General features: G+C 52.9%; 4 protein-coding genes across 4 annotated transcripts in view; 2 read left to right on the top strand and 2 right to left on the bottom strand.

The window, feature by feature from the left end:
- VOLCADRAFT_117716 (uncharacterized protein) overlaps positions 1-1,607 on the bottom strand; it is a gene marked incomplete at both ends in the record, with an annotated part of 2,828 nt that extends 1,221 nt beyond the window's left edge. The window contains 3 exons of the mRNA XM_002950884.1: positions 640-803; positions 1,337-1,403; positions 1,485-1,607. Coding sequence (XP_002950930.1) covers positions 640-803; positions 1,337-1,403; positions 1,485-1,607 — 354 coding nt within the window. The remainder of the gene's footprint in view (positions 1-639; positions 804-1,336; positions 1,404-1,484) is intronic.
- Positions 1,608-4,497: 2,890 nt separating this feature from the next.
- VOLCADRAFT_117715 (uncharacterized protein) lies at positions 4,498-10,845 on the bottom strand (the record flags this gene model as incomplete). Its single annotated transcript, XM_002950883.1, has 12 exons — positions 4,498-4,536; positions 4,933-5,185; positions 5,584-5,761; positions 6,075-6,392; positions 6,873-6,960; positions 7,149-7,261; positions 7,841-8,040; positions 8,471-8,790; positions 9,155-9,346; positions 9,673-9,869; positions 10,258-10,398; positions 10,581-10,845. 12 exons carry the CDS (start codon positions 10,843-10,845, stop codon positions 4,498-4,500), a joined length of 2,304 nt encoding a protein of 767 aa, XP_002950929.1.
- An 833-nt stretch (positions 10,846-11,678) lies between these two features.
- On the top strand, positions 11,679-21,613 carry eif2Bc (eukaryotic translation initiation factor 2B gamma; the record flags this gene model as incomplete). The annotated part of the gene is made up of 10 exons (XM_002950983.1): positions 11,679-11,846; positions 12,617-12,703; positions 13,319-13,543; positions 14,697-14,780; positions 15,134-15,216; positions 17,650-17,912; positions 19,121-19,290; positions 19,941-20,149; positions 20,705-20,840; positions 21,293-21,613. The coding sequence occupies 10 exons, from the start codon at positions 11,679-11,681 to the stop codon at positions 21,386-21,388; spliced, it is 1,521 nt and encodes a 506-aa protein (XP_002951029.1). The 3' UTR covers positions 21,389-21,613.
- Positions 21,614-26,109: 4,496 nt separating this feature from the next.
- The window catches only part of VOLCADRAFT_91407 (uncharacterized protein), a gene marked incomplete at both ends in the record, with an annotated part of 11,706 nt that continues 11,214 nt past the window's right edge, over positions 26,110-26,601 (top strand). The window contains one exon of the mRNA XM_002950982.1: positions 26,110-26,316. Coding sequence (XP_002951028.1) covers positions 26,110-26,316 — 207 coding nt within the window. The remainder of the gene's footprint in view (positions 26,317-26,601) is intronic.

Raw genomic sequence — 26,601 nt, 5'->3', positions numbered from 1 at the left:
CTCTGAGGATCCCCGGCGGTGTGTGAATGAGGTCAGAAAAGGATGTTTCTTAAACCCTAAAACCCTAACGAAAACCCTGATGAAAGCCCTAATGAAGGTTCCAGTAAGGCGCAGGGGAGGGCGAGGCGATCGGAGGCGATATGGTGGTGATGGTGGCGGGTGGGGGGGTTCGGGGGGGTTGGGGGGGAGGGAGCGGGGGAGGAGGGGGAGCGCGTGTCGGTGGGTGTGTTGGTGGGTTTGCCGTACCTGATCCGTTTCCCATACCAAGCCCCCAACCGCCCAGATCTCCCAAATCCATAGGCTGGATACTCAGGGTTTTAGGGGTTTTAGCTCTATCGCTCTATTCCTGGACAATACCATGAACATCGCTTTCCCCCCTCCCCCACCTCCATACGCACACACACACACACACACACACACACACACACACACACACACACACACACACACACACACACACACACACACACACACACACACACACACACACACACACCGGGGCCCCGTGAGTCTGCAAGGGGTCTGCCACCCCAGAGTGCATATCCAACGTACAGGAAGACACATACCTACCTACATACCCTCATACACACATGTATACACACACACACACGCACACGGCGCGCCGCGGCCCATCCTTACAAATGCAACTTCGTTGGACTGCTCGTTCCAGAGCAACTTGAACAGCTTATCGTATGAGAAAGTTCCACCACCGCCGATCAGGTTCGTTGCCGTACCCATGTCGGCGTGCGGGACGTAGTACGACAGTCGTTCTAACAGGTCCGAGCGAGTCACACTTGTCTCGCCTGGTGGCGGTCACGAGGATCATCAAGTTACAGATCTCAAACCGTACAGTCCCAGCAAGACGTGTTGGGACCCACCAAGAAAGTCCCTAAGTGAGATTCCGTTAGGAGGTTGTTAAAAAGCAATAATGAGGCTGCGAGCACTACCCAAAATAAGATTAGCCAAGGCATTTGTGATCTGCATATGCTGGACAAACGGAGCGTGCTGCTCATCCGGGAAGGGGAGGGAGGGGATTCGTCGAAGATGTACACGCAATGCGACATGTGCGTAAGAATGAGCGGGGACGTAACGGAAATGGATATAACCGCGCGTGCTTGGTGCGCCTGGCGGCTAGGGGCAGTTTGCGCATTGGACGGGATGCAATTGAAAACATGGCGGACGCAGCAACTGAGTTATACAGAAAATATTTGCATGCAGGTAACATAGATATGGAAAGATGAATTGGCAGACGTGGATGTGGGAAAGTGCAGGTGACTGGACCACGGTAGGATGGAAGGTGTGGAATGGTCACGGACGGCTATACACCCGGACCCACCGCTAGGCACCAGAACCTTCCAAGCAGCTTCAATGTCCTCCTGCACTAAGTAGTCGGACCTCTCGAGCTGCGCGCGCGGAATTGCTGAGTCATTTGTCAGGGTAACTTGCAAGGTAGGTGCCCACGCAAAGCGTCGCCTGCAACTCACATATTCTCTTACAGTCTCCTCCTGTATGGCTTTGACGACCGCGAAGAACTTGTCCATTCCCCCCTTTCCAGCGAAGTCATATTGCGTCGCCCGCGGCTGAATGTACTTTCCGTGGGAGGCCATGCTTGCAATTTATCATAAATAAAAAACGTGACGTGAGCCGTGTGCCTTTCACAGTCTATCGCCAAAGTAGTAATGACTAAGACTCTCCTAAGTTGCTGCGGTTGGAGCTGTTGTTGCAGGCTCGAGTATTAACCATAGGCCCAACGGCTCTCGCATATGCATTAAGCATAACTATCCAGCAGGGCGTTTTATGACAAACGATCAAGACGGAGCTGTTGTACTGGTATTGTATCCGTGAAATCGCTGCTTGTTATAGCAAGCAAGCACATGGCTGCATCATAAGCTGCTTCGTTTCTCGCATGCCATGGGAAAGCACCAAGGCATGAGGCTGTACAATCAAATTGTTGCTCGTACAGCTCCTCTCCGCATCACTCTTGGAGATAACCTGTCTTTCATGCAAATCACTCACGCACATCGTCACAAAAGAGAAATGGAAAGAGAAGGAAAGAGAGAGAGAAAGAGAAAACACTTAAGCCCCTCAGAACTACAAAAGCAAATCACAGCTGATTCTGATCGTGTGTCGTATCAGGATCCAGCCAACCTAACGAGCAAGCCTGAGCATCTCCCAGAACGCTATTCCAGCACTTCCACACGCTCAGGACGTGCATGCACTCATTGCTGCACGATGCCTCGCAAACCTCTCTGGCGGTAACATCTTTTTTTATATAGTTGACATGTTGCCCAGCTAACAGCTCCAACAGCTCCCACCTAGAGAGAGGGAAATTTAACCTAGATTGACGTCTATCGCCTTGTGTCCACATAACCACACAACCAGCGTAAGCGCCATTGCTATACCCAGTCCATCTTTCATCACTTAACCTTCAGTGCTGCTGGAGATGTGTCAGTATGTTTATTCATACCGGTGCATGATGATGGGCATAGTGCGCAGAATTCCATCCAAGTAGCTCCCCCAGTTGGCGCGGGGGCTGTTAGTCCTATCGGGAAAGGCAAGGCCACGGCTTCGTCGGGTAGGGGTAGGGGTAGGAGTAGGGCTAGGGGTACGGGGCTGTCGTCGTATGTCACTGTACGAAGAAGGGTAACTGTGTCTCTCTGTGCATATGGTGCCGGCTGCATAGGGTGCTTACCGCTTGCTTTCCATTAAGACCTTCCTAAAAAAAGCGCCTTTTCCCGTGTGAATTAATGAATTAATGAATGAATGAATGAATGTGTGAGCACCCGCTTGACTTGATGATCCGTACGGGATATGTCCATGGCCCGATGACGACAGCCATGTCCGTGGGTGGTGAAGCCCGCTTCTTTGCCGCTTTATATGACGATGGTTATCATCATAGCAAATTTCCAGCAGCTATGTGTAGTGGGTTTAGGGATTTAAGAGTAGCTAACAGAGAGCGGTACCTAACACTACACACACACACACACACGCAGTGTTGAGTGTGTCGAAAGGTTATACGGAAATGGGAGCAGCAGACAGGGCTGCGCATCCACATGCCCACCACAGCGATTGCGTGAGGGGGAAAAGACGAACCACGAACGAGTGGGGGAGTATGCGTGAGGGGGAAAAGACGAACCACGAACGAGTGGGGGAGTATGCGTGAGGGGGAAAAGACGAACCACGAACGAGTGGGGGAGTATGCGTGAGGGGGAAAAGACGAACCACGAACGAGTGGGGGAGTATGCGTGAGGGGGAAAAGACGAACCACGAACGAGTGGGGGAGTATGCGTGAGGGGGAAAAGACGAACCACGAACGAGTGGGGGAGTATGCGTGAGGGGGAAAAGACGAACCACGAACGAGTGGGGGAGTATGCGTGAGGGGGAAAAGACGAACCACGAACGAGTGGGGGAGTATGCGTGAGGGGGAAAAGACGAACCACGAACGAGTGGGGGAGTATGCGTGAGGGGGAAAAGACGAACCACGAACGAGTGGGGGAGTATGCGTGAGGGGGGGAGTATGCGGAGGACGCAAAACTAGTAAATAAATTAGGGGGTTTCAGGGAAGGAAATCGTTCGGGAACATTGGAACCCGATCCTTAAGTTTTGTGATCGTTAGCAAAATTCAATCACGTTCGGTTCCTATGATGTTATGATGGCGCACAAATTAGCATTACGCTTAAATGTCATGGCACATCGTCCGTACAGTCGTGTCCGGGGTCATGTTTCAACGAGCATACAGACAGCCAGCCGGTTTGTATACCTTAATGCCTAATATACGGCAAGTCTGTAGTCGATCATCTATTTCGAGCTCCTACCGGTTACGCGAGGCCTCAATCTATGAACAGGAAAACAAAATTTACAGACGGAGAGTCTCCTGGACGAGTATGCGCGCTTCTAGCTGCCTCTAGCTGCTCCACATCCATCGCCGAAGTAGCTCCGCCAGTATGTATATAGGTCCGAATTGTTAAGCTAATGGCCAGCGATAAAGCTGCAATGACCTCATGAACTCATGAAAAGGATAATTCGCCGACACCGGGCGTACATACATTTTATTCATAAATACATACATGCATACATTCTGTACAGCTACAGCCACATGCGACATGGCTACCCCGCAATGTCGCTTCACTTTCATTCCCCGTCAGGCGCCTCACCATCAACACCATTTGCACACACTGTTAGAATCAGCAGAGGGCCGCGGACCCCTACCCTTAAAACAAAGTATGGAAGTCACTGTGTCGCCATGTCCTCACTATTCCCTGCCCTCCTACTCCTCCCCCTCCTCCTCTCCCTCCTCCTCGTCTCCTCCTCTCCTACTCCTCCCCCTACTCCTCACCTTCATCCGCCCTCACGTCGTGGCCTATGGGATTCCCCCCACCCACCCTCGTTTTCATCCCCTCCCGCCACCCCCCCTCCGCCCTCCCCCCCTTCCTCCAACAGCGCCTCCACTCCGGGCCTCCACCCATCTAAAGACTGAATAAATGAATGACTCCGCAGTCACAGCGGATTGGCAATGAGGACGATGGAGGAGAAGGCCTGGGCGGGGGGAAGAGGGTACGGAAGGTGAGGAACGTACGGAACGGCGGCTTACGTGGGTGGACGAGCGGAAACACAATCGATAAGGATCTCCCGCTGACCTTAAAAGGTAATTACCTCATCCCACCCACCCACTCTCTAACCTCACCACAGCGCCGAACTCACATCCATAGCCACCGTCACCATCAGCCCCCCCCCGTCTGTTGTCTGTCCAACTTCACCCCTCATAGGGCCATGTTTTACCTCCCACCCCACCCTACCCCACCCCACCCCACCCGACCCTAATCCTCAAACAAACCCCCGAAAACGCGCGCATGGACACAATCACTAAGAAAGACACCCACACACCCACAAAACACACCAGGTCGACCCCGTCCCCCCCCCTTCCCGCCGTACCTGCACCTGATACACATGGTCCACCCCCGCATTTCCCCCCGGCGTGAAGTCCTTGGGCGCGGGGAGGTTGGTGTCCACAACCCGAGACCATTTCCGGCCCGGCGGCGGGCGGGGCAGGGTTGCGGATACGGCGAAGGCATGTGCGTTGAAGGCCGCGTAGATGTCCCCGGCCTCGCGGTGATGCAGGGTGAAGGCGAGGAAGCGAGACTCGTCGTTGTGCCAGTTATCTTCATGCCATGTGATGTCCGCGGGGCTGTGGTGGTTTTGTAATCACCGACCCATGGGCATGTGGGTTTTTGTACGCGGATAGGTAAGGGTAATGCGGGGGTGAGGCGGTAGTTAAAGGGCCGAGTAGGGGTAGTAGGGGGCGGGGAATGGGGGGAGGGAAAGGGCAGATTGAGGAGGAGGAGCCTCTCAGGAGGGCAGAGGGTGAAAAAGAAATTGCCGGCGGGGCGGGGGAGAAAAATGGAGGGTGGGAAAAGGGCGAGGAACTGAAAAGATTTCATCACCCATTTTTCTCAATGGCGTTTTCATTCATTCATTTATATTCCAATAGAAAACAAATAATTACTCTTAAAGCAGGTAAGGGGGGAAAAAAGCAAAAAAAAAGATTTTTTGGTACCGCATTTTGCCGTATCGCATTTGCCGTACCTCAGGAAGTGTTCTCGTCCCAACGCGGGATGCGCCCTCCGGAATTTGATCAGCTCGGAGGTGAACCGCAACAGCGCATCTCGCTGCGGCTCCCCCTCCGCCCACTGCAAATGCGCCATGGCATTGTCGTGGCCGTACCAGTTGTTGTTACCCCCGTGGGTCTTGCCCACTTCATCACCTGTTGCCGTACATGCCGTACATGTCGTACAAATATTTAGTCAGTCGGGATATCATTAATCGCGAGAACGCGGACGTTGGATGTTATGTATACGAGCACAGTACGTGCCATGTAGGGTTACGTAGGTTGTCTGTGTATGTGTGTATGTGCGTATGTATCCCATAAATGTCGTACAGCTTACCTACTACATTTATCAACGTTAAAAGCTACCTTACGTTGATACATATTTTGATATATATTTTGACGTAACGTTGAGATATAAATAAAAATATACTAAAAAATATTTTGGTAAAATTTGAATTTGAATTCTCACCGCTGACAATCATGGGTGTCCCCTGGCTCAGCATTAGCGCCACAAGGTAGTTGCGGATCTGACGCTGTCGTAACGAACTGACCCCTGGGTCGCTGCTGGGCCCCTCATATCCGCAATTCCAAGAGAAATTGTCATTGGTGCCGTCACGGTTGCCCTCGCCGTTAGCGTCATTGCGCTTTTCGTTGTACGACACTAGGTCATATAACGAAAAACCGTCGTGCGCGGTGATGAAGTTGATTGAGTGGTACGGCCGGCGGTTGTGATTGTTGTACAGATCCGCGGAGCCAGCCAGACGCGTCGCAAATGCACGCTTCATACCTGCAATAATTACCGTTACCGTTACCGTTACTGTTAGAATTAAAACTGGTTTCAATTAAGAGATTTTGACAGCTTTTACACTTTTTGACATTCGCTTACGCGTGTATTTACGTATGTAGTGTATTATTAATGTACCAAGCTGAAAGAGAGAGAGAGAAGTGACGTGCCGAGTAGGATGTCAAACCCTAAACAACTTTTCTAGGATATGTCTGTCAACAATGACAACAACACACGTGGTCATAAACAACCCCCCAAGATTTGACCAAAACCTGTCGAATTTGGGCCCAATTTATTTTGACGCAGAGAATAAAACTATCCATTTTGGTGAAAAAAAACAAATCAATAAGACATAATCGTATTATCATATTTACATTATATTATATCATCAACAAAACGTATTTAAATACAAATCCCACAAATCACTGTATGTCTCGTGTCACAACGCATATAATAACATTAATCGCAACACCAACCACCAACCTGGATCGCCCTTGATGAACTTGCGCACGTCATCGCGGTAGCGGCCGTTCCACTCCGCCCACACGTCCCAGTTCGGGAAACTGCCGACCTGACAGATATCGCCACCGGCGCAGTGAGGGGATACGCGGGGACAAGCAGCTTTGGGGGAGTGGGTGGAGTAAGTTTGGGTTTTGAAATTGCGCACTCACTCACCACAACCTTGAGAGAGTGTCTTAAACCCCTCCCCCCAACCCCTCCCCCCAACCCCTCCCCCCAACCCCTCCCCTCCCAACCCACCTGGTACATCCCGATGTCCCAGGGCTCCGCAATGAGTTTGGTTTGCGACAGCAGGGGGTGCTTGGAGATGGCCCGAATGAGGGGGGGAGCGTCCAGGGGGCGGCCCCGCTCGTCTTGGGTTGGGGAGGGGAGGGAAAAGGAGGGGAGAGGAGGGGAGGGGGGCCGACAGGCGCATGTGGGAGGGTAAACAAAGTGTGGAATACAAAACACAACACACAACACAACACAACACACACTTTTACACACACGTGCAGGCAGCACGCAAGACATACAAAGACCGGAGGGCAGCTCACCCCCTCCTTGGGGGGAGTCTTTTTGTTTTTGGCGACGTGCATGGGGCCAGAGGGAGGGAGGGGAGGGGAGGGCGACGTGGTCTGTACTGTACGACAGCTTCTAAAACGCCAGCCCGCCTTTCCCCCCTTAATCCCCCTCCCCCCCGCCTCCGCCAAACCCTCCATCATCTATGGCTGTCCGTCCTCCCGTGCCGTGTCTTGTACGAGTATGGCCGCGTCCTTTCCCCCCTTCCTTTTCAAACCATTAATTACTCCCTCCCCCCCCCAAAATCCCCGCGGTGGCACGGAACACGCCAATACCCGCCATACCACGGCACAAGCAGCTCGCCAGATCAAACCGGAACCCGTCCACGTGATACTCCTCAACCCATTGAACCAAACTGTCAACGATTAACTGACTGACGGTTGGGTCGTTTGCGTTAACGGTGTTGCCGCATCCCGACCAGTTGACGAGCTGTACGAATTGGGTGGGATCGATCATGTAGTACGTTTTGTTGTCGATACCTCGGAACGACAAAGTGTACGGATCTTTGTCGTCCGCTTCCGCCGTGTGGTTGTACACCACGTCCAGAATAACCTCGATGCCGTACGAGTGGAGCCTGCCGGGGTGAGGGATTCAGTGTCAAAATAAAAGAAACCGCGTGTATGTATGTATGTATGTATGTACGGCCCTCACGCTGACTGACGGCTCCAGCCGCCAATCCCTCCGTTACCATCCCATTCTCAAAGCCGCTCAGATAGCCCCAACTCCTCGCCACATCCCCCCCTTTCCCCGGGTCCAGATGCGAGCGTGTGTGTGTTTTCCGTACACCCTTTCCCTCTCCCCCATTACCTTTCCCCCTTCCCCCTTTCCTACCTACGCCCTCTCTCTCTCCCCCCTTACCCTTCCAAGTCCTTCCCCATCTTTTTAGGCCTCTCCTCCTCTCCCCCACGCCTTCCCTTTTCCCCCATTCCCCCTCTCCCTCCTCCCCCCCCTCTCCCTCTTTCCCCCCCTCTCCCTCTCACTCCCCCCCCCGCCGCCACTCTCACGTCTTCACCATGTTCTTGAACTCCTTCGCCACCGCCCCCGGTCCCACTGCTACTGCCCCGTTACCCGTTCCATTCGCTGCTGCCCCTTCCCCCCCCGCTACTGCTGCCCCCGCTACTGCTGCTGCTGCCGCCGCCGCCCCTGCCTCCGTCGCTGCTGCTGCCAAGCGGCTCATGGGCGCGAAGAAGTTGATGTGGGAGTAGCCCCACACATTGGTCATGTGGTCTCGAGGGTTGCGGGTACGGCGGAACTCCAGCTCGTCCCACTCGAATACGGGCAGTAGCTCCACGGCGTTGACTCCCAACGAGGCGAGGTAGGGGGCCTGGCGAGGGGGAGGGGAGTACGGACGTGTGTATGTGTATGTATGTGTGGCGGGTGTGTGTGGAGGGTGGGAGGGGAAAACACATGTTCTGCAGAAGTCACTAAAAAGGCTTTCCCTCTCCTCCACCCCTGCCCAATACGACCCAACTCCTTATCCGCCGCCCATATACACACACATACACATTCTTGCCCCGCCGTTGGTGTGTTTTGGACGTGTAGGGCAGTCCGTTACTTTGACTTTTACGTACGATTTCCCCCCCCCCTCGACCCTCCCTCTCCTTACTTCTTGCATCACCCTCTCCCACCGCTCTCCCTCCCCTCTTTCCCTCCCCCTCTCTCCCTTCTGGCCCCCTCCCCAACCGCACCTTGGCCGCCAGCCCCGCAAAGGTCCCCCTCAGCTCCGGAACCAGCCCCGAGGAGGGATCTGCCGTGAAACACCGTACGGGCACCTCGTAGATGACCAGGTCCTTCAGAGAGTGACCCGGCCGGCGGTAGTTGGGTCCCCAGTCGTACGGCGGCGAGTCGAAGTCGTACGCGCCCAGGAACAGGCTGCCTTCCTGGGATCGGGGGATTGAGTATGTGTGGTGGCCGGGGGGTCCCGGGTTTGGCAGTGGTGTGTTGTGTGTGTGTGTGTGTGTATGGGGGGGGGGCGAGGAAACACATGACAAGAACACATTCTTCCGCCTCCCGACTCTCCTTTCACAGCCCTTTCAGAATTTGAGCACTGTGGCAGTTCGTACATTTCTGAGTTTTCAATTCTTGCATTACACGATTCCTGGCCTCCCCCCAATGCGCAAGGGGTATTATGTAAACTCGCCCTCACCCACCCCTTTCCCCCGTCATCGCCCCGGAAGGTTCACTCAGAACTCGCAGGGCCTCTCACCTTGCCTTTAAATTGCTCCACCTCGTCCCGTACTCCAAACCTCCTCCGCCCCGAAACCAGCGGCGCGTACGGATCCAGGAGGACTTTCCCTGGAGCCCACCGGTGCCCCGCGTCCCAGCCGCCATCGCCCGCCACTTTGAAGCCGTACCGTACGTCACTGCCCGGGAGACCCACTAGCTCCAGGTGGAATACGTCACCTGCGTGTGTACGACGTCGTTGTGGGTTGTCGTACGTGTGGGTCTGTGCGTGTGCGGAGGAAGCGGGAAGCCATGCTTGCAGGAACGTGAGGATTGGCAAGGGCCACGGTGGTGGGGAGGGGGGTAAGACGAACCACTAGGCGAATGGAGCAGAAAGATACCAGCGATAGACGGATGGTCCAGGAGGGGGAGGGGGGGAGGGAGGCAGAAGAAGCGATTGAGTCATCGCACTGCTTAGCCCTGGCGGCTTGCTTGCCCTGGGCTGGGCCTCCCCATTTTCCATCCCTTGCTGAGAGACAGGGCTGAGCAGTGGGATGGAAAGATGGCTCAATTGTTTGTTTGTAATGTTTGTCTGTTTCTGAAAGAAAGCGGCAAGCAGGTAACGCACCAGTGCGGCGACATTCGATCTCGTCGACCTGCTGCGCCTTCTCATTGAAGAGACAAAGCCTTGCCGACTTTGCGTGGCGGCTGAAAAGAGCAAAATTGATGCCCTGCTCTGTTTTACTAGGTCCCAACGGATGCGCCTTGCCTGCGTTTGGAAAAGAAACACAACCCAAAGATGGGTTGCCGATCAGCGGCCGAGAAAGGAGTGCTAGCAGCCATGCAAAATCGATTATTAATAAAGATGGCAGTCGTGTTCCTGAATAAGAGGACAGATGTGACAATTGCGAGCGGTGCCTCTCACGTGCATGCGATCGTTCCGGTGCTCACCAGGCGCCACAGAGGTATAAAGCTGGGGCACAGCCGCTGCCGGAGCTGCCTGTGCACGTATAACAAGACTCCTATGGCGGCTATGGGCAGAAGAACACTGCCGCCAGATTGGTGCAACATGCTGGTTTGCCGGCTGCTTCGAATTCCTTTCCGCAACCTGGGAGAGATGTAACACGGTAGGTGGCTGGTGTAATGTACATTTTAACGGAAGAGGAACACCATGTTTTGGCCTGGCCCCGACAGAGGCTGAAGGCACTCGCAACATTTAACTCTTCTACTGCAAAAGTTATGCACTCGTGATGTATCAATAACTGGCAAAGTCTGGATGAAGTTAATACTTACATCGAGCAGGGCCCAAAGCTTATTGTAACTTTTCCAATGGTGCAAACAGATTCAGTTGAAGACCGAGGGTCGTTCGACGCTATCGAGGACGAGAAGGCAACCCCTTTCTTGTAATACGCATGTTCTCATCCCATCATTATATGGATTACAATAAGCTTTTCTTCCGAAACAAATGAGGAATGAGAGGACGGATTCTGGCTTTTTAGGGTTCTCGACGACAATTATGGGGTGAATCTGTCTTGGTTTCATCCAGTTGACAAGCACACAGAGAAGTAATCGTATTGCATCGTGCAGTTTCTTCCCTTCGGGCTGGAATATCCGCCGCAGAGCTTATTTTTACCTTATTTCTGACCTACCCTTTGTTTACCCAACCAACGATACATTTAAAAACAAGAAAACAAAGCATTAAGGAGAGTCGCTTGCAGTTTGCCGTATAACGTACGGCGATGTGTCTATTTTCATCCTTCATGTGAACAATGGGATCGTTGGCTACTCGGTAGGAGAGCTTTCGCGGCGATGCTCTTGCTGTGACGCAACTGACAAATTCATCGCAACGCGAATGTCAAATAGTTGCGCCAATCACACGCTGCGACATTTCCCGTTTACGTTGTGTGCATAAATATCCCACCATCGCAATCCTGAGCCTTCCCCAAAACTTAACCGACTGACTTAATCTCTCTAGGCCACTTCTTCCGCCGCCCATCTTGCTCTCCGTCCTATCTTTCACCTCTGATTTTGCATCGGTGTGCTGCAAGCATGGTCAACGCAAAATACCAGGCAGTTGTCCTAGCTGGCGGCGAGGACCAAATCCTGTACCCGCTCACCACCACCACCGTCAAGGCCCTGCTGCCAGTAGCCAATAAGCCACTCATCTCCTACCCGCTCCGCACGCTGGCAGAGGCGGGACTCCGGAGCGCTATTGTGGTGAGATAGCTGCTGACTCTACACAGCTAGGGAGCTGGCGTCGTGGGGAACTTCTGGCGGTGTTTAATAATTTCCCGATTTGCCGGTACTTTAGGGGGCTGGGAGGATAACGCATCCCGAGGATAATGCCATCGCTGAACCAAAGCCCCGGTAGAGCAGCGCCGAGCGAGCATGCTGGTCGGCGCTGCATTGCTCCAGGGGGGCTCCTGGGGCTCCTGGGATTTAATATCTGCTATTTTTTTACTGAAGTAAAGTTTTTATTAATTTAGTTAAAAGTTTTGGTGAAATGGTAAGCAGACTCAATGTGTGTATGGCTGCGGCGGAGACAGAGCGGAGAAAGAGCTAACGCGTCACCTGGAAGAGGGCGGAGGTCCCGTACTGCTACAGCTAGCTGCAATAGCGCCAGCAGCAACAGTACCAGCAGTATAGCAGTAGCAGCAGCTGTAGCAGTATGCCACACGCACTTCTAGCGGTTCATGTACCCCCATGTACATGTCTTTCAACCCCCTCCTGTCCTACATACTTCTGTTGTGTGTATCCTAAGTCTATCTTTCTTGGCACCAGCTTCACTCACTCGTTCACATGGTTAAAACCCTAAAACTCTAAGTCTTCACATCCCCTCGGAAGGTCTTCTCCCTCACGGCCCGGCATTTCCGCTTTTCTCCCTAAAAACCCCAAAACCCCAACTTCTTAAACCCCCAAACATAAATCTACCCCCCCAAACTTAAAATTCAAAACCCCTACCCCCCCACACACACACATATTCCCAGGTGGTTATTAACGAACGTGCTGCTGCGTGTGTACGGGAGTGGATAGCTGCCGAGTACGCCGGGTCGCCCGGGGCTCTGCATTGCGAGGTGTGTGTGCGTGCTCGTGTGTGTGTGTGTGTAGGGGGAGGTTCGGAGCTTTAGGGGGCGTGGATGGGATTGGAGGGGGAGATAAGGGGGGCAAACGGGGCGTGGGGGGAAGAGTGGAGCGAAGCGGGGTCGGAGGGGGAAAGGGGGGGAGAGTTTGAGTTTTGTGTGTGTGGTGGGGGGAATGACTTCGGAGTTCAACATGGAGTCGATCGTGTGTGTATATCGGGTTACGCAAAGGAGGTCGAAGTATGCGCACATTTAGGCGTGGGGGTGAGGGGCGGGTATTGCATAAGGTACGACATAACATGCGGAGGTCAGAGCTTCAGGTAGAAAGGTACTACGGCACGTGTACAACGTAATTGTACGGCAAGGTAGTCGTACATGGCCCACTCAAGCTCCTTTCCCCCCATCCCCCCCACTCTTGCCCTGGCAGCAGCTTCACTCGTTTGTGGTTCGTCTTTCGCATCCCCCCCACCCCTCACCCACCCCTCACCCACCTGGCAGCAATGCTTTCGATGGGCCGACATAGTCTTTTTGACCTTTTGCTTCCTCATGATTCCCCCGTCATTTGACGTCCCCCGCGTTTTTCCCCGCCTAACCCTGTAACGCACACAGGTGGTTTCCGTACCGGAGGGGTACGGCACCGCTGACGCGCTCCGATCCGTGGCTTCCCGCATCACCTCCCCCTCCTTTGTGGTGTTATCGGGGGACTTGCTCACGGACGTGTCGGTGGGGGCACTGGTCGCACAACACAACCTGCACGCGGCGATGGCCACCATGCTGTTGGCGCACAGAAAGGTGTCGCCGGCCTCCGAAACCAAACCCGGAAAGCCGCCCAAGGTACGGATGGTATGGATACTGATCTAGCGCTTGCGAGATGTGCGCGCGCGTGTGGTGTTTTGTTTTAGGGAGGGATGGAAGGGGTGGGGGGGGGAGAGCAGTGAGGGGTAGGGTGGGGAGGGGAGCAGGGACGGGGGGGAGTACGACGAAACACAGTCAATTGACAAGAGAGAAGGAAATATACCAAAGACGGATGTTCCATGACTTTAATCCAAGGCCGATAATATTGGAAGAACGGCGGGGGGGAGGAAATAATCTTGCAGAGCAAAATGCCGGGAACAGACTCTTTGGGAGGCGAGAGGGATGAGGGGTGAGGGGTGAGGTGGCGAGGAAGGGTTTTAGGGTTAGGAGGGGCGAAGAGGAGGGTCGGGAAGCATTCTGAGCCTCCCCTCCCCAGGAGGTGAAGCAGCGCCCGGGCCCCCGAGGTGAGGAAGTCGGGGAGCTGGCCGGCAGTGCGGGGGGTGGGGGTGGGGGTGGTAGTGGTAGTGGGGGGCTAAGACACGGGAGCACAGCTGGGGGGTGAACGGATAGCAGATGAATGAAGCAGATATACCAGAGATGGATGCTTCACGGACATAGTCCAGGGGGGGAAGGAGACAAACGCTGCATCAGGAATATATTTATTACTGACCAGTGATGACTTGGATGGTGAGCTTGGCGGCGACGTGGCCAGCTAGGTTGGGAAACGAGTTGCTGTGGGGAGGAAGGGGGAGGAGGAAGGGGAGGAGGTGGAGGAGTGAGTAGTGGTTGTCTTGGCGGTGGTTGAGGCGAAACGCATTAAGAGACCGACACTGATACAGATAGGAGCAGCGGGATGCGAGAGCAGTAATAGGGTCGTGTAAATAGGTGTGTCCGCGGCGCTTTGCTGATTCTACCCGTGGGGGGGGGAGGGGGGTTGGGGTAGCATCTGCATCTGCATGTGCAGTGGAAGGAACCTTTGAAGGGAGGTTGGTTGGTTGGGGGGTGCTGAGGGAAAGGGGGCAGGTAGAGGAAAACGGCCGAAGGGGAGGCCGAGGGGGTTGTTGGGTTTGTGGGGCGTGTTTTGTATGTGATGGAAGGTGGTGGTGGTTGGTAAGAGTGGGAAAACCTGCGGGGCTCACATACATACATACATACATACATACATGCATGTGTACCTACCTACCCTCTGCAGAACGTAGACTATATCGGGCTGGACCCCGCTCGCCAGCACCTGCTGTTCTACGCCTCCAGCCCGGATGCGCTCAGGGACTTAAAGGTGGGTTTCGGAGCTGAGGAGCCGGGGGGGTGGAGAGGGAAGAGCGAAATTTTTCGGGGGGGAGGGGGGGAGTAATTATTTTTAAGTGAGGTGACCCAGGGGTCGGGGCGGCTCTTCGGCCAAATGGCGTCCACGGGGATTGTGGGGTTTTAAACTTCTTCCTTGCGATGTTGGCTCCAAAATCCTGCTGCCTCCAAAATTTTGACCGAGGAATATTATAAATCTCACAACTTTCTATCAGTTCTTTATGTGTACTATTAGTTTGGAAATACGACTGTGCGCTTCTTTTTTCAATTTTGTTAAAAAGAAAGTGTTGATCGGTACATTCTACGTTGCCCCATGGTACGGCGCAGGTACCGCTGCCTACCGTACGGCGGTACGGCACCATGAGCATCAGCTCGAACTTTGTTGATGCGCATCTGTACGTCTTCAACAGGTAGTGGGGGGGCTCAACGGCTGGGGAGGGGGGGAGACAGGGGCAGGGGAGGGCGGGGGGGTGGAAAACGGGGTTGGGGGGGATGTCTACGGAGCAGGCAAGCGGGGCGGGGGGGGGGTTGCTAGGACTGGAAGGACCGTTCTTGCCAACCAACATAATGGAAGGCATGGTGAGAGGGGCGAAATTGGAGGAGTAGGGACGGGGGAGGGAGACTAGCTTTGGTGGTAGACCACCCCACCACTCCACATCGAAGTTGTCCCAAAGACCAGCCGGTCTTAGCGTTCTTCTTCTTCTGGTTACGTAGCTTGTTGGACAGCTCATTCCGGGAGCGGAGAACGTCAGGTGTGACGTCTGGGCCAGGATGCAAGCCTCTGATCGCCTTGTCATTCTTTATACTGAATTCCCTGACATTGACATTATTCATCAAAACTACGTAGCACAGCTCAAAGACGCGGCTATAGCCCTTCAAAAACCAGCTTGACTGCAGATCTCGACCTGGTCCAACTAATACTTGACACTATCCAAACCCAAATCTAGTGCTATCTAGTACTATTTTTATTATATTATTTTACTATGTACGAACGCGGTACGAGCGTCGTAAACTAGTGCCAGTTTAGAGCCCTGCATAGTATGTAGTTGTAGCAGCTGACCGCTGAAAAGGTCTCTCGAGTTGCTGGTGGTCGCGCTCTGCGCGTATTTATAGCGCCGTACTGTGTACCGGCTGCTACAGTAGTACTATGCATAGTACTATTCTAGTATAGTACTCTTTTCTAGTATAGTACCCGTGCCAACCCTAAGGGTTATGTACTGGGCCGTACGGGAGGTTGTAGTGCAGGAACTTCACTAGTATGACGTCCGTGTGTTGTCTTGTGAACACTGGGTCTTCTATCTGTGATTATGTCTATATGTGCCATAACACGCCTTGAGACATGGGGTTTGGGGTCCACCTACCGGGCACTGAACTAACAAAAAGTGATCTGGATGACCGCAGCGATCTGCTTTCTAATGTCTAAGTAGATATTTAGAAAGAACAAAAGAAGACCTTTCCAACGGTGTAATTTTCAGGTACAACGGTTGGCCGTACACCCCCCTTCTACTGGGAGCGTGCACCTGCCTAGTAATAGTATCATAGTACTACATTACTATATATAGTACTATTTCTTACTATACTATGCTATTTGGGTTTTCAAATATAGTATTCTTGCCAACCATAATTATATTATATTATATTACCGTATTGACGCAATCTTTTTGCGACGCGATTAGTTTGCGAGCCCAGAACATTTTTAAAATTTGGATATGGAAACACTATTATTTTGCGAGGCCCCGCTCGGAGTTTATTTAGAAACTTTTGAAATTTGCGAGCTCGTGAGCCATATATGAAAGTTTGCGAACTCGCATCTTATCGTCAGCGTTGTCAACGAATAGGCATCGTAATGTACTAAAGGAAACGACCAACTTTAGGCGCGCCTTTGTGACGCACCGTACTTTACACCTGCCAAAGCGGACAAAGGCACATAACTAGGCAGGCGGCTGGCAGAGGTTAAGGCCTGACTTCTGCTCCCGGTCGACCCGGGGGTCAAATCCGCCTGCCGACCTCTCGGGTGTTTGAGAGGTGGTGAAATGGGAGGTGGCCCCCCATCTTGTGGACGGTGTAGGACGTGATAAAATCAACTTGCGAGCTGACCAGGAACTAAGTTGAGGCGCCGTTGATCCGCTAGATTTGGTTGGATGCTGGTGGTGAGTTGCCAAACTCAAAGAGTACACTCTGAAGTCGGATGGGGTGAATGGCTTAGGGTGCCCCTCTAGCAGGGGAGAGCAGGGAATTGCCTCGGGAAGGAGGCCACTGGTGAAGCTTAACCACCCTGTAACAACATCAACCAGCTATCCTTAGCCCAATATCAGCCAGCCACATTGATCAATGTTATCGGTTGTAATTGAGCTCGCGAGCCACGTCTGGCGGTCTGGTCTGGTAAGAGCTGCAAACGGCCGGCTGTATTTATTTATTTTTGCGAGAACATTTTGCGAGGTGCCATGGGAGTTTTTTTTGAAACTTTAAATATTTGCGAGGGACCCCTTCGAGTTTTTTTTGACACTTTGCGAGGTCCCAAACAATTAATTATTTATTCGCAAAAAGATCGCGTCAATACGGTATATTATATTATATTATATTATATTATATTATATTATATTATATTATATTATATTATATTATATTATATTATATTATATTATATTATATTATATTATATTATATTATATTATATTATATTATTTTTATGTTCCGTCTGGAACCTGCCGCCGTGATTCGTCTGGGGCCCTTCCTCTCGCGCCGCAGCGTTATCTTTTTATAACGCCCTCCCTTAACGCCACCTTTACACGCACCCCTCTCCCCCCCCCCCAAACACACACACCCAACCGTACCACTGCCAGATCTGTACTGCAGATCTTGGCGGACAACCCCAAACTCTCGAGTCTACGACAGGACATGTTGCCGTACCTGACTCAGCACCAGTTCCGGATCCGAAACCAGCAGATGCAGCAACAGCAGCAGACGTTGGCGGCTGCGCACCCCACTACGCCGTCGTCGCTGCTGCTAGGAGCGGCGTCCGGCGCCGTCGGAGCCGGCGGCGCGGTCGGCGGCGTCAGTACGACAGCAACGTTAGCGACGGCGCCATCATCGGAGGTCGAGGCGGGTAAGGAAGGCCTCGAGGTTTTTTTCTCCTCAGCAGCTGCTGCTGCTGCTTTGGCGTCCGTACACAACCATTCGTACACAACAAACCAGCCCCTGTGCCAAAACTCACCTCCGTTGTCCTGTTTTATTTTCTCCCGTTTTTCAATTTGTTTTGAAGTTTTTATTGGTTTATTTTGTTTTTTAAATCTATTTTAATAAATTATTATTATTATTATTGTTACACCGGTGTCCGCTCAACCTGGCGTGTGTTAAGGGGGGAACGCTCTGAGGTCTGCACCTAGTCAGTCCTATATGCTATATTCCCACCGCGTCACCTCTACGGGCCCTTTTCCACCCTAGAGTTCCACCTATCGTTGGTGAGGTCGCCACAATGTCGCTCTGGAACACGACCAGTTATCGCAACCTGCCGGAGTCTGGTGCTCCTGTAACAACTTCAGGCCACGTGCATGTCGCACCGCCTCCCTACCCTTACACTACTGCACTCTACACAGCACCCTGCGCTTTGTCCTGGAGGAGGGTAGTTAGCCCCCTACGACCCGCTTCACCCGCTGGGGGATTCCGCACCCCTCGTAGAGGTCACCATCTAAGGCTCGTGCGAGGTTCGGCCTAGCCATGTTACAGTAGCCTCTTGGTAGGTACTTTGCTTGGACAGCTCCATTGACCTTGTGCAGCCATTTCCTCCTCCTCCTCGGCGCCTAGCCTTCTGGTGATGGACTTGTCATCACATACACCACGGGTTGCCCTGAGGAATGCCTCAGATATGCTGATACACTATCAGTGAACAAGTCTCACAACCCATGGTGACGCCGGTGGGTATTTTAATATATCTTCTCTACCTCTTTAGATATTTATGAAGAATTTCTACCATGTCCGCTTTCCCACTGGCGCAAACTATCTGCAATTTCTCTGTAACTCGTCCACACAGGCTCCCTCTCTTCTTCGCGGCTGCCGCAGATTTTTCCCCCTCCCCCCCTTTGTGGCAGCTCACTTATGATTTTTTTTCTTGTCTTGTATCACATGATGATTTTCTGGACCCCCCCCCCCCGGCCGGCCTTCGCAGGATATCCAACGAAGACATGCAATCAATGTTATTTTTCGCATTTTGCATCATGATCACCATCATCATCATCATCATCATGATCACCATCATCCTTTTCTTATCTTATCGATGAACCCCTAAATCGATGAACCCCTCTTTCCACGTTTCAGACGGCGCCAGCGACCTCCGTTTCAATTTGGTTCCGGAGCTGCCGGGCAGTCACTACATGTCCATGGCTCACGGCCCTCCCCCTGGAGCGGCGGGTCAGCAAGAGAGCCTGTTGAGGGTGCAGGTGGTGGGGCCGAAGGAAGCGTACTGCGCACGAGTGCAGGACGTTCAGGTGCGTGCGTGCGTTTCTTCTTGTGTATTACTTTAATCTAGGCGGGAATCCCACCTGCGCCAAGAATTATGCCGGATGCGTGTCTTTATTGATTTTGTTTAACAAAGGGTGGTACAGCTTCACCAGCGTGTCTGTGTGTTTATGCGGCTGTGTGTATGTATGTTTGTCTGCCGATGCGTGTATGTGCGTGTCTGTGTTTTTGTTTGAAGTAATATGAGGAGTTGCTGGCGGGAACTGGCTATCGTGTGGTACCTGTGCGGAAGTTTACGGAAGGGAGGAGATCCAGGATCTGACATGGTAGAATATAAATAAACAATGCTAAAAAATAAATTTTTAAATGTCAGGTTGCTCAAAAGTTTCTATTAAAGTTTTTTGAAAAGAGTTTCAAGTTAAAGATGATGTGCAGGCGTACGTGCGTACGCGTGTGTCAGTTTGTACACGTGTGTGTATTTCCCCCCGTGCAGCGTTTTCCTTCCTTCGCATCCTCCCTGTAGTAGAGCTTCCTTTCCCCCATTCCCCCCTTACCTCTTTGCCCCCACCTCCTTCCGGCCCCCCTCCCCCTCACCTCACATATACACATACACACACACGCAGATGAAGACGTCCCCGCTTACGTTCCCTTCTTATCTCCCCCTCCCTTACCTTCCCAGGCGTACGGCGAGGTGAATCGCGAGGTGGCCGACCCAGGGGTCGCTCTCAAGCTGGCGGGTCTCAAACCGGGCCGCTTCGACAACATCGTCCCGGCCTCTGCCAGCCTGGGCAACAAGAGCACTGTCGCGGCGGGGTGCATACTCGGGGAGGGCTGCGTGGTGGGGGACAAGAGCTCCGTCAAGAGGTCTGTGCTGGGTCAGGGGTGCAGGTGAGAGGGGCGGGGGAGGTGGGGGGGTTTGGGTCAGGTGTGGTAGGGGTGGGGGGTGGAGGTGGGGGGTTGGGCGACCTCTTTCCCCCCGCCCCCGGGGCCCGACCCATTTTCTCTCCCTCGTTCCTGTCTCCCCTGGACCCCCCACCGCCATCATCTCTTCCCCGCGCAGTGACCCTCCACGTACCCCCTTCCGCTGTCCTCCGTTTACACACATACATACATACATACATACATACATACATACATACATACATACATACATACATACATACATACATACATACATACATACATACATACATACATTCACACACCCACATGTGCAAACACGCACAAAACACACACGCACGCACGCACGCACGCGGATGCACCCCTCTTAATTACCAAGACCGCTCGCCGCCAAGACTACTAAAGATCAGTAAGTAAGTATTCCTGATGCCGCATTTGTTTTTTTCTCCTGGACTACATCCGGTTATCATCTCTGGTATCATCGTCCCTCGTCTGTGGTTCCCCTTTCCCTTTCCTTTCCACGGCCTATCGGTTACCAACCAGGCTCGGCACCAACGTCAAGGTCATCAACAGCGTCTTGATGGACGGGGTGGTGGTGGGGGACGGAGTGCACATCCAGAACAGCGTGTTGTGCGGGGGCGCCTCGGTCCAGTCTGGGGCAATACTCAAGGACTGCCAGGCGAGTTGGTTAAGAGTTGGTTAGTTGGTTGGACGGGGGGTTGAACGGGGGGTCTAGAGGTGTGTCGTGCGTCCGCAGTGTGCGTGTACTTGCGCTTGTGCGTGTGTGTATGTGTATTGGGGGGTGTTGGGTTTAAGAATGGGATTCGGGGGGGGGAGGGGAATCATGGAGATCTTGCCAACAGCAGCTTCAGCCGGCGGCGCGGGGTGGGAAAGGGAAAGAGGGAGGGAAAAGCGGGGGGGGGCGCCCATATACAAAACGTGTTGTGCCGCGCTTTTGTGTGTGATGTGTCTGTCTCTCTGCCTACCTGTCTACCTACCTATTTACCTGTTCCTCTCCAACCTCCTTTCAGCCCCTGCCTTGATCCATGGACCTCCCCATTCGTCTGTCTGTTTGTCTGTAAAATAAGGCATTCCCCCCCCCCCCAAAAAAAATACCCCTTCCTTCGCCAGGTGGGTGACAGCTGCATCGTGGCTGGAGGAACGGAGTATAAGGGGGAGGTCCTGGTTATCAAGGGAACCGCCACAACCGCCACCGGTACCAGATAATACCGGGAGGGGCCATCAGCGGGGGGAGGAGGGGGAGATGCGACGGAGGGGAAGATGGGAGCAAGGGGAGCAGGAGGAGGAGGTTCTCCTCCGTCTGCCTCATCGATACCCCCCGATGTAGGTCAGAAGTAGAGGAGCTGAAGGGGGCCAGGACCAGGACGAGGAGGAGTAGGAGGAGTAGGAGGCGGCTGTACAGGCCAAAGGATGTAATGTTGTTACAGAATTCTGGGAGGCTTCTGGGCCACTTGAACACATTTATGATTTCTACGATTTATCACACGATACAGCACCATCCACCATTTTACTACACTGTACTTCACTGCCGTACGAACTGCAAGTCCTTAGGGCGGTTGATCCTCCTTCTAGGATTCCTCCTCAAAAGGATGTATGTGGCGGCCCGTTGCTGTCGAACTACCCGATCACTTAGATTGCCAGACAGCCTGCCGGGTAGGGCTGATAGCTGTAGCAATAGCTGTAGAAACTGTAGTTGTAACGGGAAGCAACAGCACCGGCGGCTGTAGTGCGATCTATCGAAGGGAAAGTGTTTTAGGTATTGCCGGCGGCAGGAGCTGTAGCAGTGGCCGGGTAGGGAGGCAGAGTACAAGAGCGGTGTGGACGTAGTAACATGAGAGCAGGGGTTTCTGTGGGACAGGCCGTACAGGGAAATCCGCATGCCGTACCTGTCTGCTAAGCTGTTCCGTTCCGAGGGCTCTTTACGCAGTCGTACATGACGTACAAGCTACAGCAGCCTTCCAAGATGCAGGTATCTGATTCAGTTTTTATTGAAGGAATGGTTTTGTGAGGTTTGCTGATTTAGCTGACTGTGAAGCCATATACGAGTAGCTTCGTACGCGAAAAGGTTTCATTTACTGTATTGCAAAGCGACGTTTCGATCTGCCAGCTGCTATGGAACGTAGAAGGCCAGGACTGTTGTGTGGGCAGTCATCCAGAACACATCAGCATCTTTGGGGCGAGGCCCTGGACGCAACCGAAGGCCCACCAGTAAATACTAACCGGAACTTGCATGTTGTTACTAGGTAAGGCATGTGCCCCAAAAGAAATCAAAACAAAGAAGCAAAACAGGTGAGAGCTGATTGTCCATCGGTGGCCGCTCCCGTGAACATAACAACTTGTCTGACACAATTCGCAAGAAGGGGTGATGCTACAGAATCCCATCCTTTCCGTGGAACTCCAAGAGCTGCGAAACCCCGAAGACAGCCCCAAAGGTCAACAACAACTCGATCCATGGCTCCTTCTGTAAGGCAAGGGCCAGGCAACAGTGCCGAGTCGGTGTTCATGGCTGCAGCTATATATCGCCGCCTGCGCTCCATAGCTTACACCGCAGCAAGAGCCAAAACACTTCGATTAAATTTTTGAATTGTTTATGGAGCTTGGACAAGCCAAAGTTGTTCGCGTGACGCTGGCGATCCTCTTGACAGAGTTGGTCCGCTACTGCCTGTGCCACCGGACAGGCCCAGAAGTGATGAAAGCGAGGGGATACACCTCCCATGGAACCTATTGGATAACCTCCACAACCACAAACTGCTGGCTGCGACATCCTGTGATGGGAACTTCCTAGCATTGGCACCCCATCAACCGCGAAACGCCACCAGACCTCTTTTTGTTCATTTTCCCGTTGTACGTGAGACCATAAAGGATGGAAGGTTCGTTGCAAAGTAGGAATAGCCTCACCCTGTACCTCAGAAGTGCCGGTCGCCTCTTTATGGGCTACTCAACAAGCCACAGAAAGTGGCGAAGGCTGCATATCAGTTGCTAAATTAACGAATAAATATTGAAGTCTGATGTGTGCCTTGTGTTGTACGAGGACGACATACATAGCAATCACATAATGAACCGTCAAATAGGGGGGTCCTTGTGAAGCAGCTGCCCGCGTTTCCAAAGCACGTATGGTGTTGGATTGTAAGGTGCCCAAGTACGTTTGCGAGGAAGAGAATGTGGCCAGGCTGGAGAAGAAAGTGCAGTGGCATATTGGAATGTGAGATTAGCGTAAGCGAGTTACAGGGCGTTTGGCGCACGGGCGAATTTACGTGCATACCTTTCACCGTAGCATCAGTCCTCAGTTCACTTCTTGGAACGAACATCAGCATAGGTCCAAGCCCTCTCGCTTGGACCAAGCCCTCTCGCTTGGAGGGATATGCAAACAAACATCCTGATAGGGGTAAACTCGCACGCTACCGAGCATTCAACCGAGCACATGCATGCTTAGTTGAGTGGTGAGATGCGACCCCCCCTTCATTTCGTGCTCGGCAAGCCTGCCACCGCGTACCGGATATGTTGGCGATGTTACAGAGACGCTGCACCTTGGTTTCTGTGCGCAATGCGTACGATGCTCGACCCCGCCGACCAAAACTACACGTGCCCAACTGAAGACATTCCCGGTGGTTGTGCAGCAGCTCCTTGAGGCTGCTGCTGGCTGAAATCCATCCTGAGCTGTTGCAACACGGCTAACGCGGGCACGTCCCTATGCACAGCAAATAGCTGTTCCAAGCCAACAGCGGCGTCCATGTCACCGACAAGGCTCTAAACGTCTTATCTGTTCTTATGCTTAATTAAGTTTATGTATGTTATACTTTGCGCAACTTTGTAATTTGACTTTACTCTGAACAAGGTGCTGTATACGTTGCACTACCAAAAACGCGACCGTTTGCTTGCACACAACTGCCTCTTCGTCAGACGCTTCCTCTTCCCGCGGCAGTTTCACGAGCCCAGTCTTGCAAGCTACGACGTAGGCTTTCGGTGCTTTCAGTTACTGCAATGCAGCCACGCAATAGTCCAGCCTGCATGCCGCGTGCGGCTGTGGCCAACATGCCCACCTGCGCAACGCGCTGGCGCACCTCGTCCTTTCTCCACGAAAATTTATATACACTTATACAGGCGCATTTTGCGAATCGCACGCGCGCATCCGCGCGGCAAAATTCGCTCCTGGCTTTTTTGGACGATGTACGAACCGTTTATTCGGCAGAGTACGACCGCTCACATTTCTGCGAGGGGCTGCTTAACCATACATCAAGCAATAATTCTAATATGTTGCAACGGACAAAATTCTAGCACTTCATGCCCCGCTGTCCTCTCATGCTATGAAACTTGAGCTATCAAAAAAAGTTGGGCTTCGGAGCTGCATCAAGCTTGCCACGCTCTCTGCAAGGGGTTCGCATTACGTTCTTGTGGGTTGTGGTTCATGCTATTCATATCTTCCGGTATCGAGAAGCCGGCCAATTTCTCTAATACCTTCCGTTATGTTCCAACACCATACGTTGATTTAGTACAAATCTTGCACTTGCTACCTCCATGACAAATTTCAATTGATTATTATGAGCATCGTGGCTCTTGGCGAGGACAAAAGGAATTCGCACCGTGCGCGATGGCGGATATAATTCACAAATCCGCGCATCCCAGCCTTCCGCCTGCGGCACCGCAGCAGGCAAGCATCTACAGCTTCCCTTGAAATGTTGGGTCATGCGGATATTCAGGACCCCGACGGTCAGACTTTCCTGCATGACTATCCGCGCAGGTGGTTCAGTACCTGCTCGCCAAAAACTTCCACCTCACCGCTTTAGAACTCCTAGTAGAGGCACAGCAGGCTGGTTGTGGCGATGATGTCCGCGATCTGGAGGTGGGCTAGCCGTACTGTCCCTTACAAGCCCCTATTAGTTTCTACGTGTGTAAATTTGCTTGCGCAGGCATGCGCCTAGCCTGTAGGATTAAACGGGGTCCGCTAAGGAAACATCACTATTAACGCAACAGAACATACAGTAGTTGTGACGATCCTCATGAGTATAATCACGATGGGGGAGAATTTCCGGGTGTAGGCGATTCACTTCCGCTTTCTCTGCTGCCCTATGAACTCTTCCCACGCCACCCCGCCCCCGCTTCCCATCGCGTCCCCATCCCCCCTAATTTCCCCCCGCCTCAACCGGCCCCAACAAAACCCAAATCTCCAACCAACAGATACCCTCGCTCCAAACACACAAGTGTAAATTCTGAAAACAGATGCCCGGAGCCCCCGGTGGCACGTTCCCATCAGCAATTTTGAGTTTCATTTGATTAATCGCGATTATTAATTTACTTTGCGCTTTCCCCGATCTGGGTCACACACGCACACGCACGGACACACGGACATACATACACACATACGCACACGTGCACGCACCCCTCCAGGCCTTCTTCTCAGATGCTGACCGTTTCCCCCCGGAGGAGCTTGCTCGTCACCAGCCGGATAACGGTAAGAACGGTTGTCCAACTACCTTTAGAGCATGGTTTCACGTAGGATGTGGCCGGGGGCCTCCCGTGCATGTCGTATCGTGTCGTATCGTAACGTGTGTGTTTTGTGTCAAGCTGAACCCCGACAAGGAAATGGCGAGGCTTGAACTTGTGTCTTCTGTGTGTATTTGGACCGCGTCGGGAGATGTTTATTGGTTTGGTGTTTTTGCCGTACTGGGGGGAAGGGGAGGGGAGCTGAGCTACAGGGATGGGGATCCCAGGACTCCGTGGGGGCGGGGGGTTTGAGTGTACGACAGGCTGATCCACGCTGTGAGTCATCCCCCCACCCCCTCGGGTCACTTTTGGTCACTGTTTATACCGCGGCAGTAGCAGTAGCTGTTGCTTTCAAAATTTTCCTTCCTTCAACTTTGCAATTAATTAATGCAATAATTCCCCCTTATGATTCTCCTGATGCCGTACACATGGTTACGTCTTAACCAATGGCCTGTTCCTCTTTCCTCCTGTTACTCATGCTGCTGCTCGCCTCCTCATCCCTCCCTTTCGTACTGCTGCACCTTCTGCTGCTGCAACTGCTCATGTTCATGCTCCGGTTGGTATTGCGGTTCTCAGCTCGCGATCTGCAGGCCCTGGGAAGAGAGAGGGAGTCGCGGCTGCAGATGGCGGAATACGAACTGCGACTAGCCAAGGTCGGAAGGAGGGGGAAAGACAGGGGGATGTAGGGTTTTGGGGGGAGGGAGGAGGGAGGGAAGGGGGAGCGAGGGCGATGTAGGGTTTTGGGGGAAGGGAGGAGGGAGGGAAGCGGGAGAGAGGGGGATGTAGGGTTTTGGGGGGAGGGAGAGAAGGGGAGAGAAGGGGAAACGTCTTTCGAGGGGACAAAGGAGGGAGCGAATATGATTATCCCTCCCACCAACCCTTGTGTGGCGATTGGTTAAGACGTAACCATGTGTACGGCATCAGGATCAAGCTTATCG

Source organism: Volvox carteri, assembly GCF_000143455.1.
Source record: "Volvox carteri f. nagariensis unplaced genomic scaffold VOLCAscaffold_21, whole genome shotgun sequence".
NCBI classification, from domain to species: domain Eukaryota; kingdom Viridiplantae; phylum Chlorophyta; class Chlorophyceae; order Chlamydomonadales; family Volvocaceae; genus Volvox; species Volvox carteri.
This window is presented reverse-complemented; position numbering and strand designations above follow the sequence as displayed.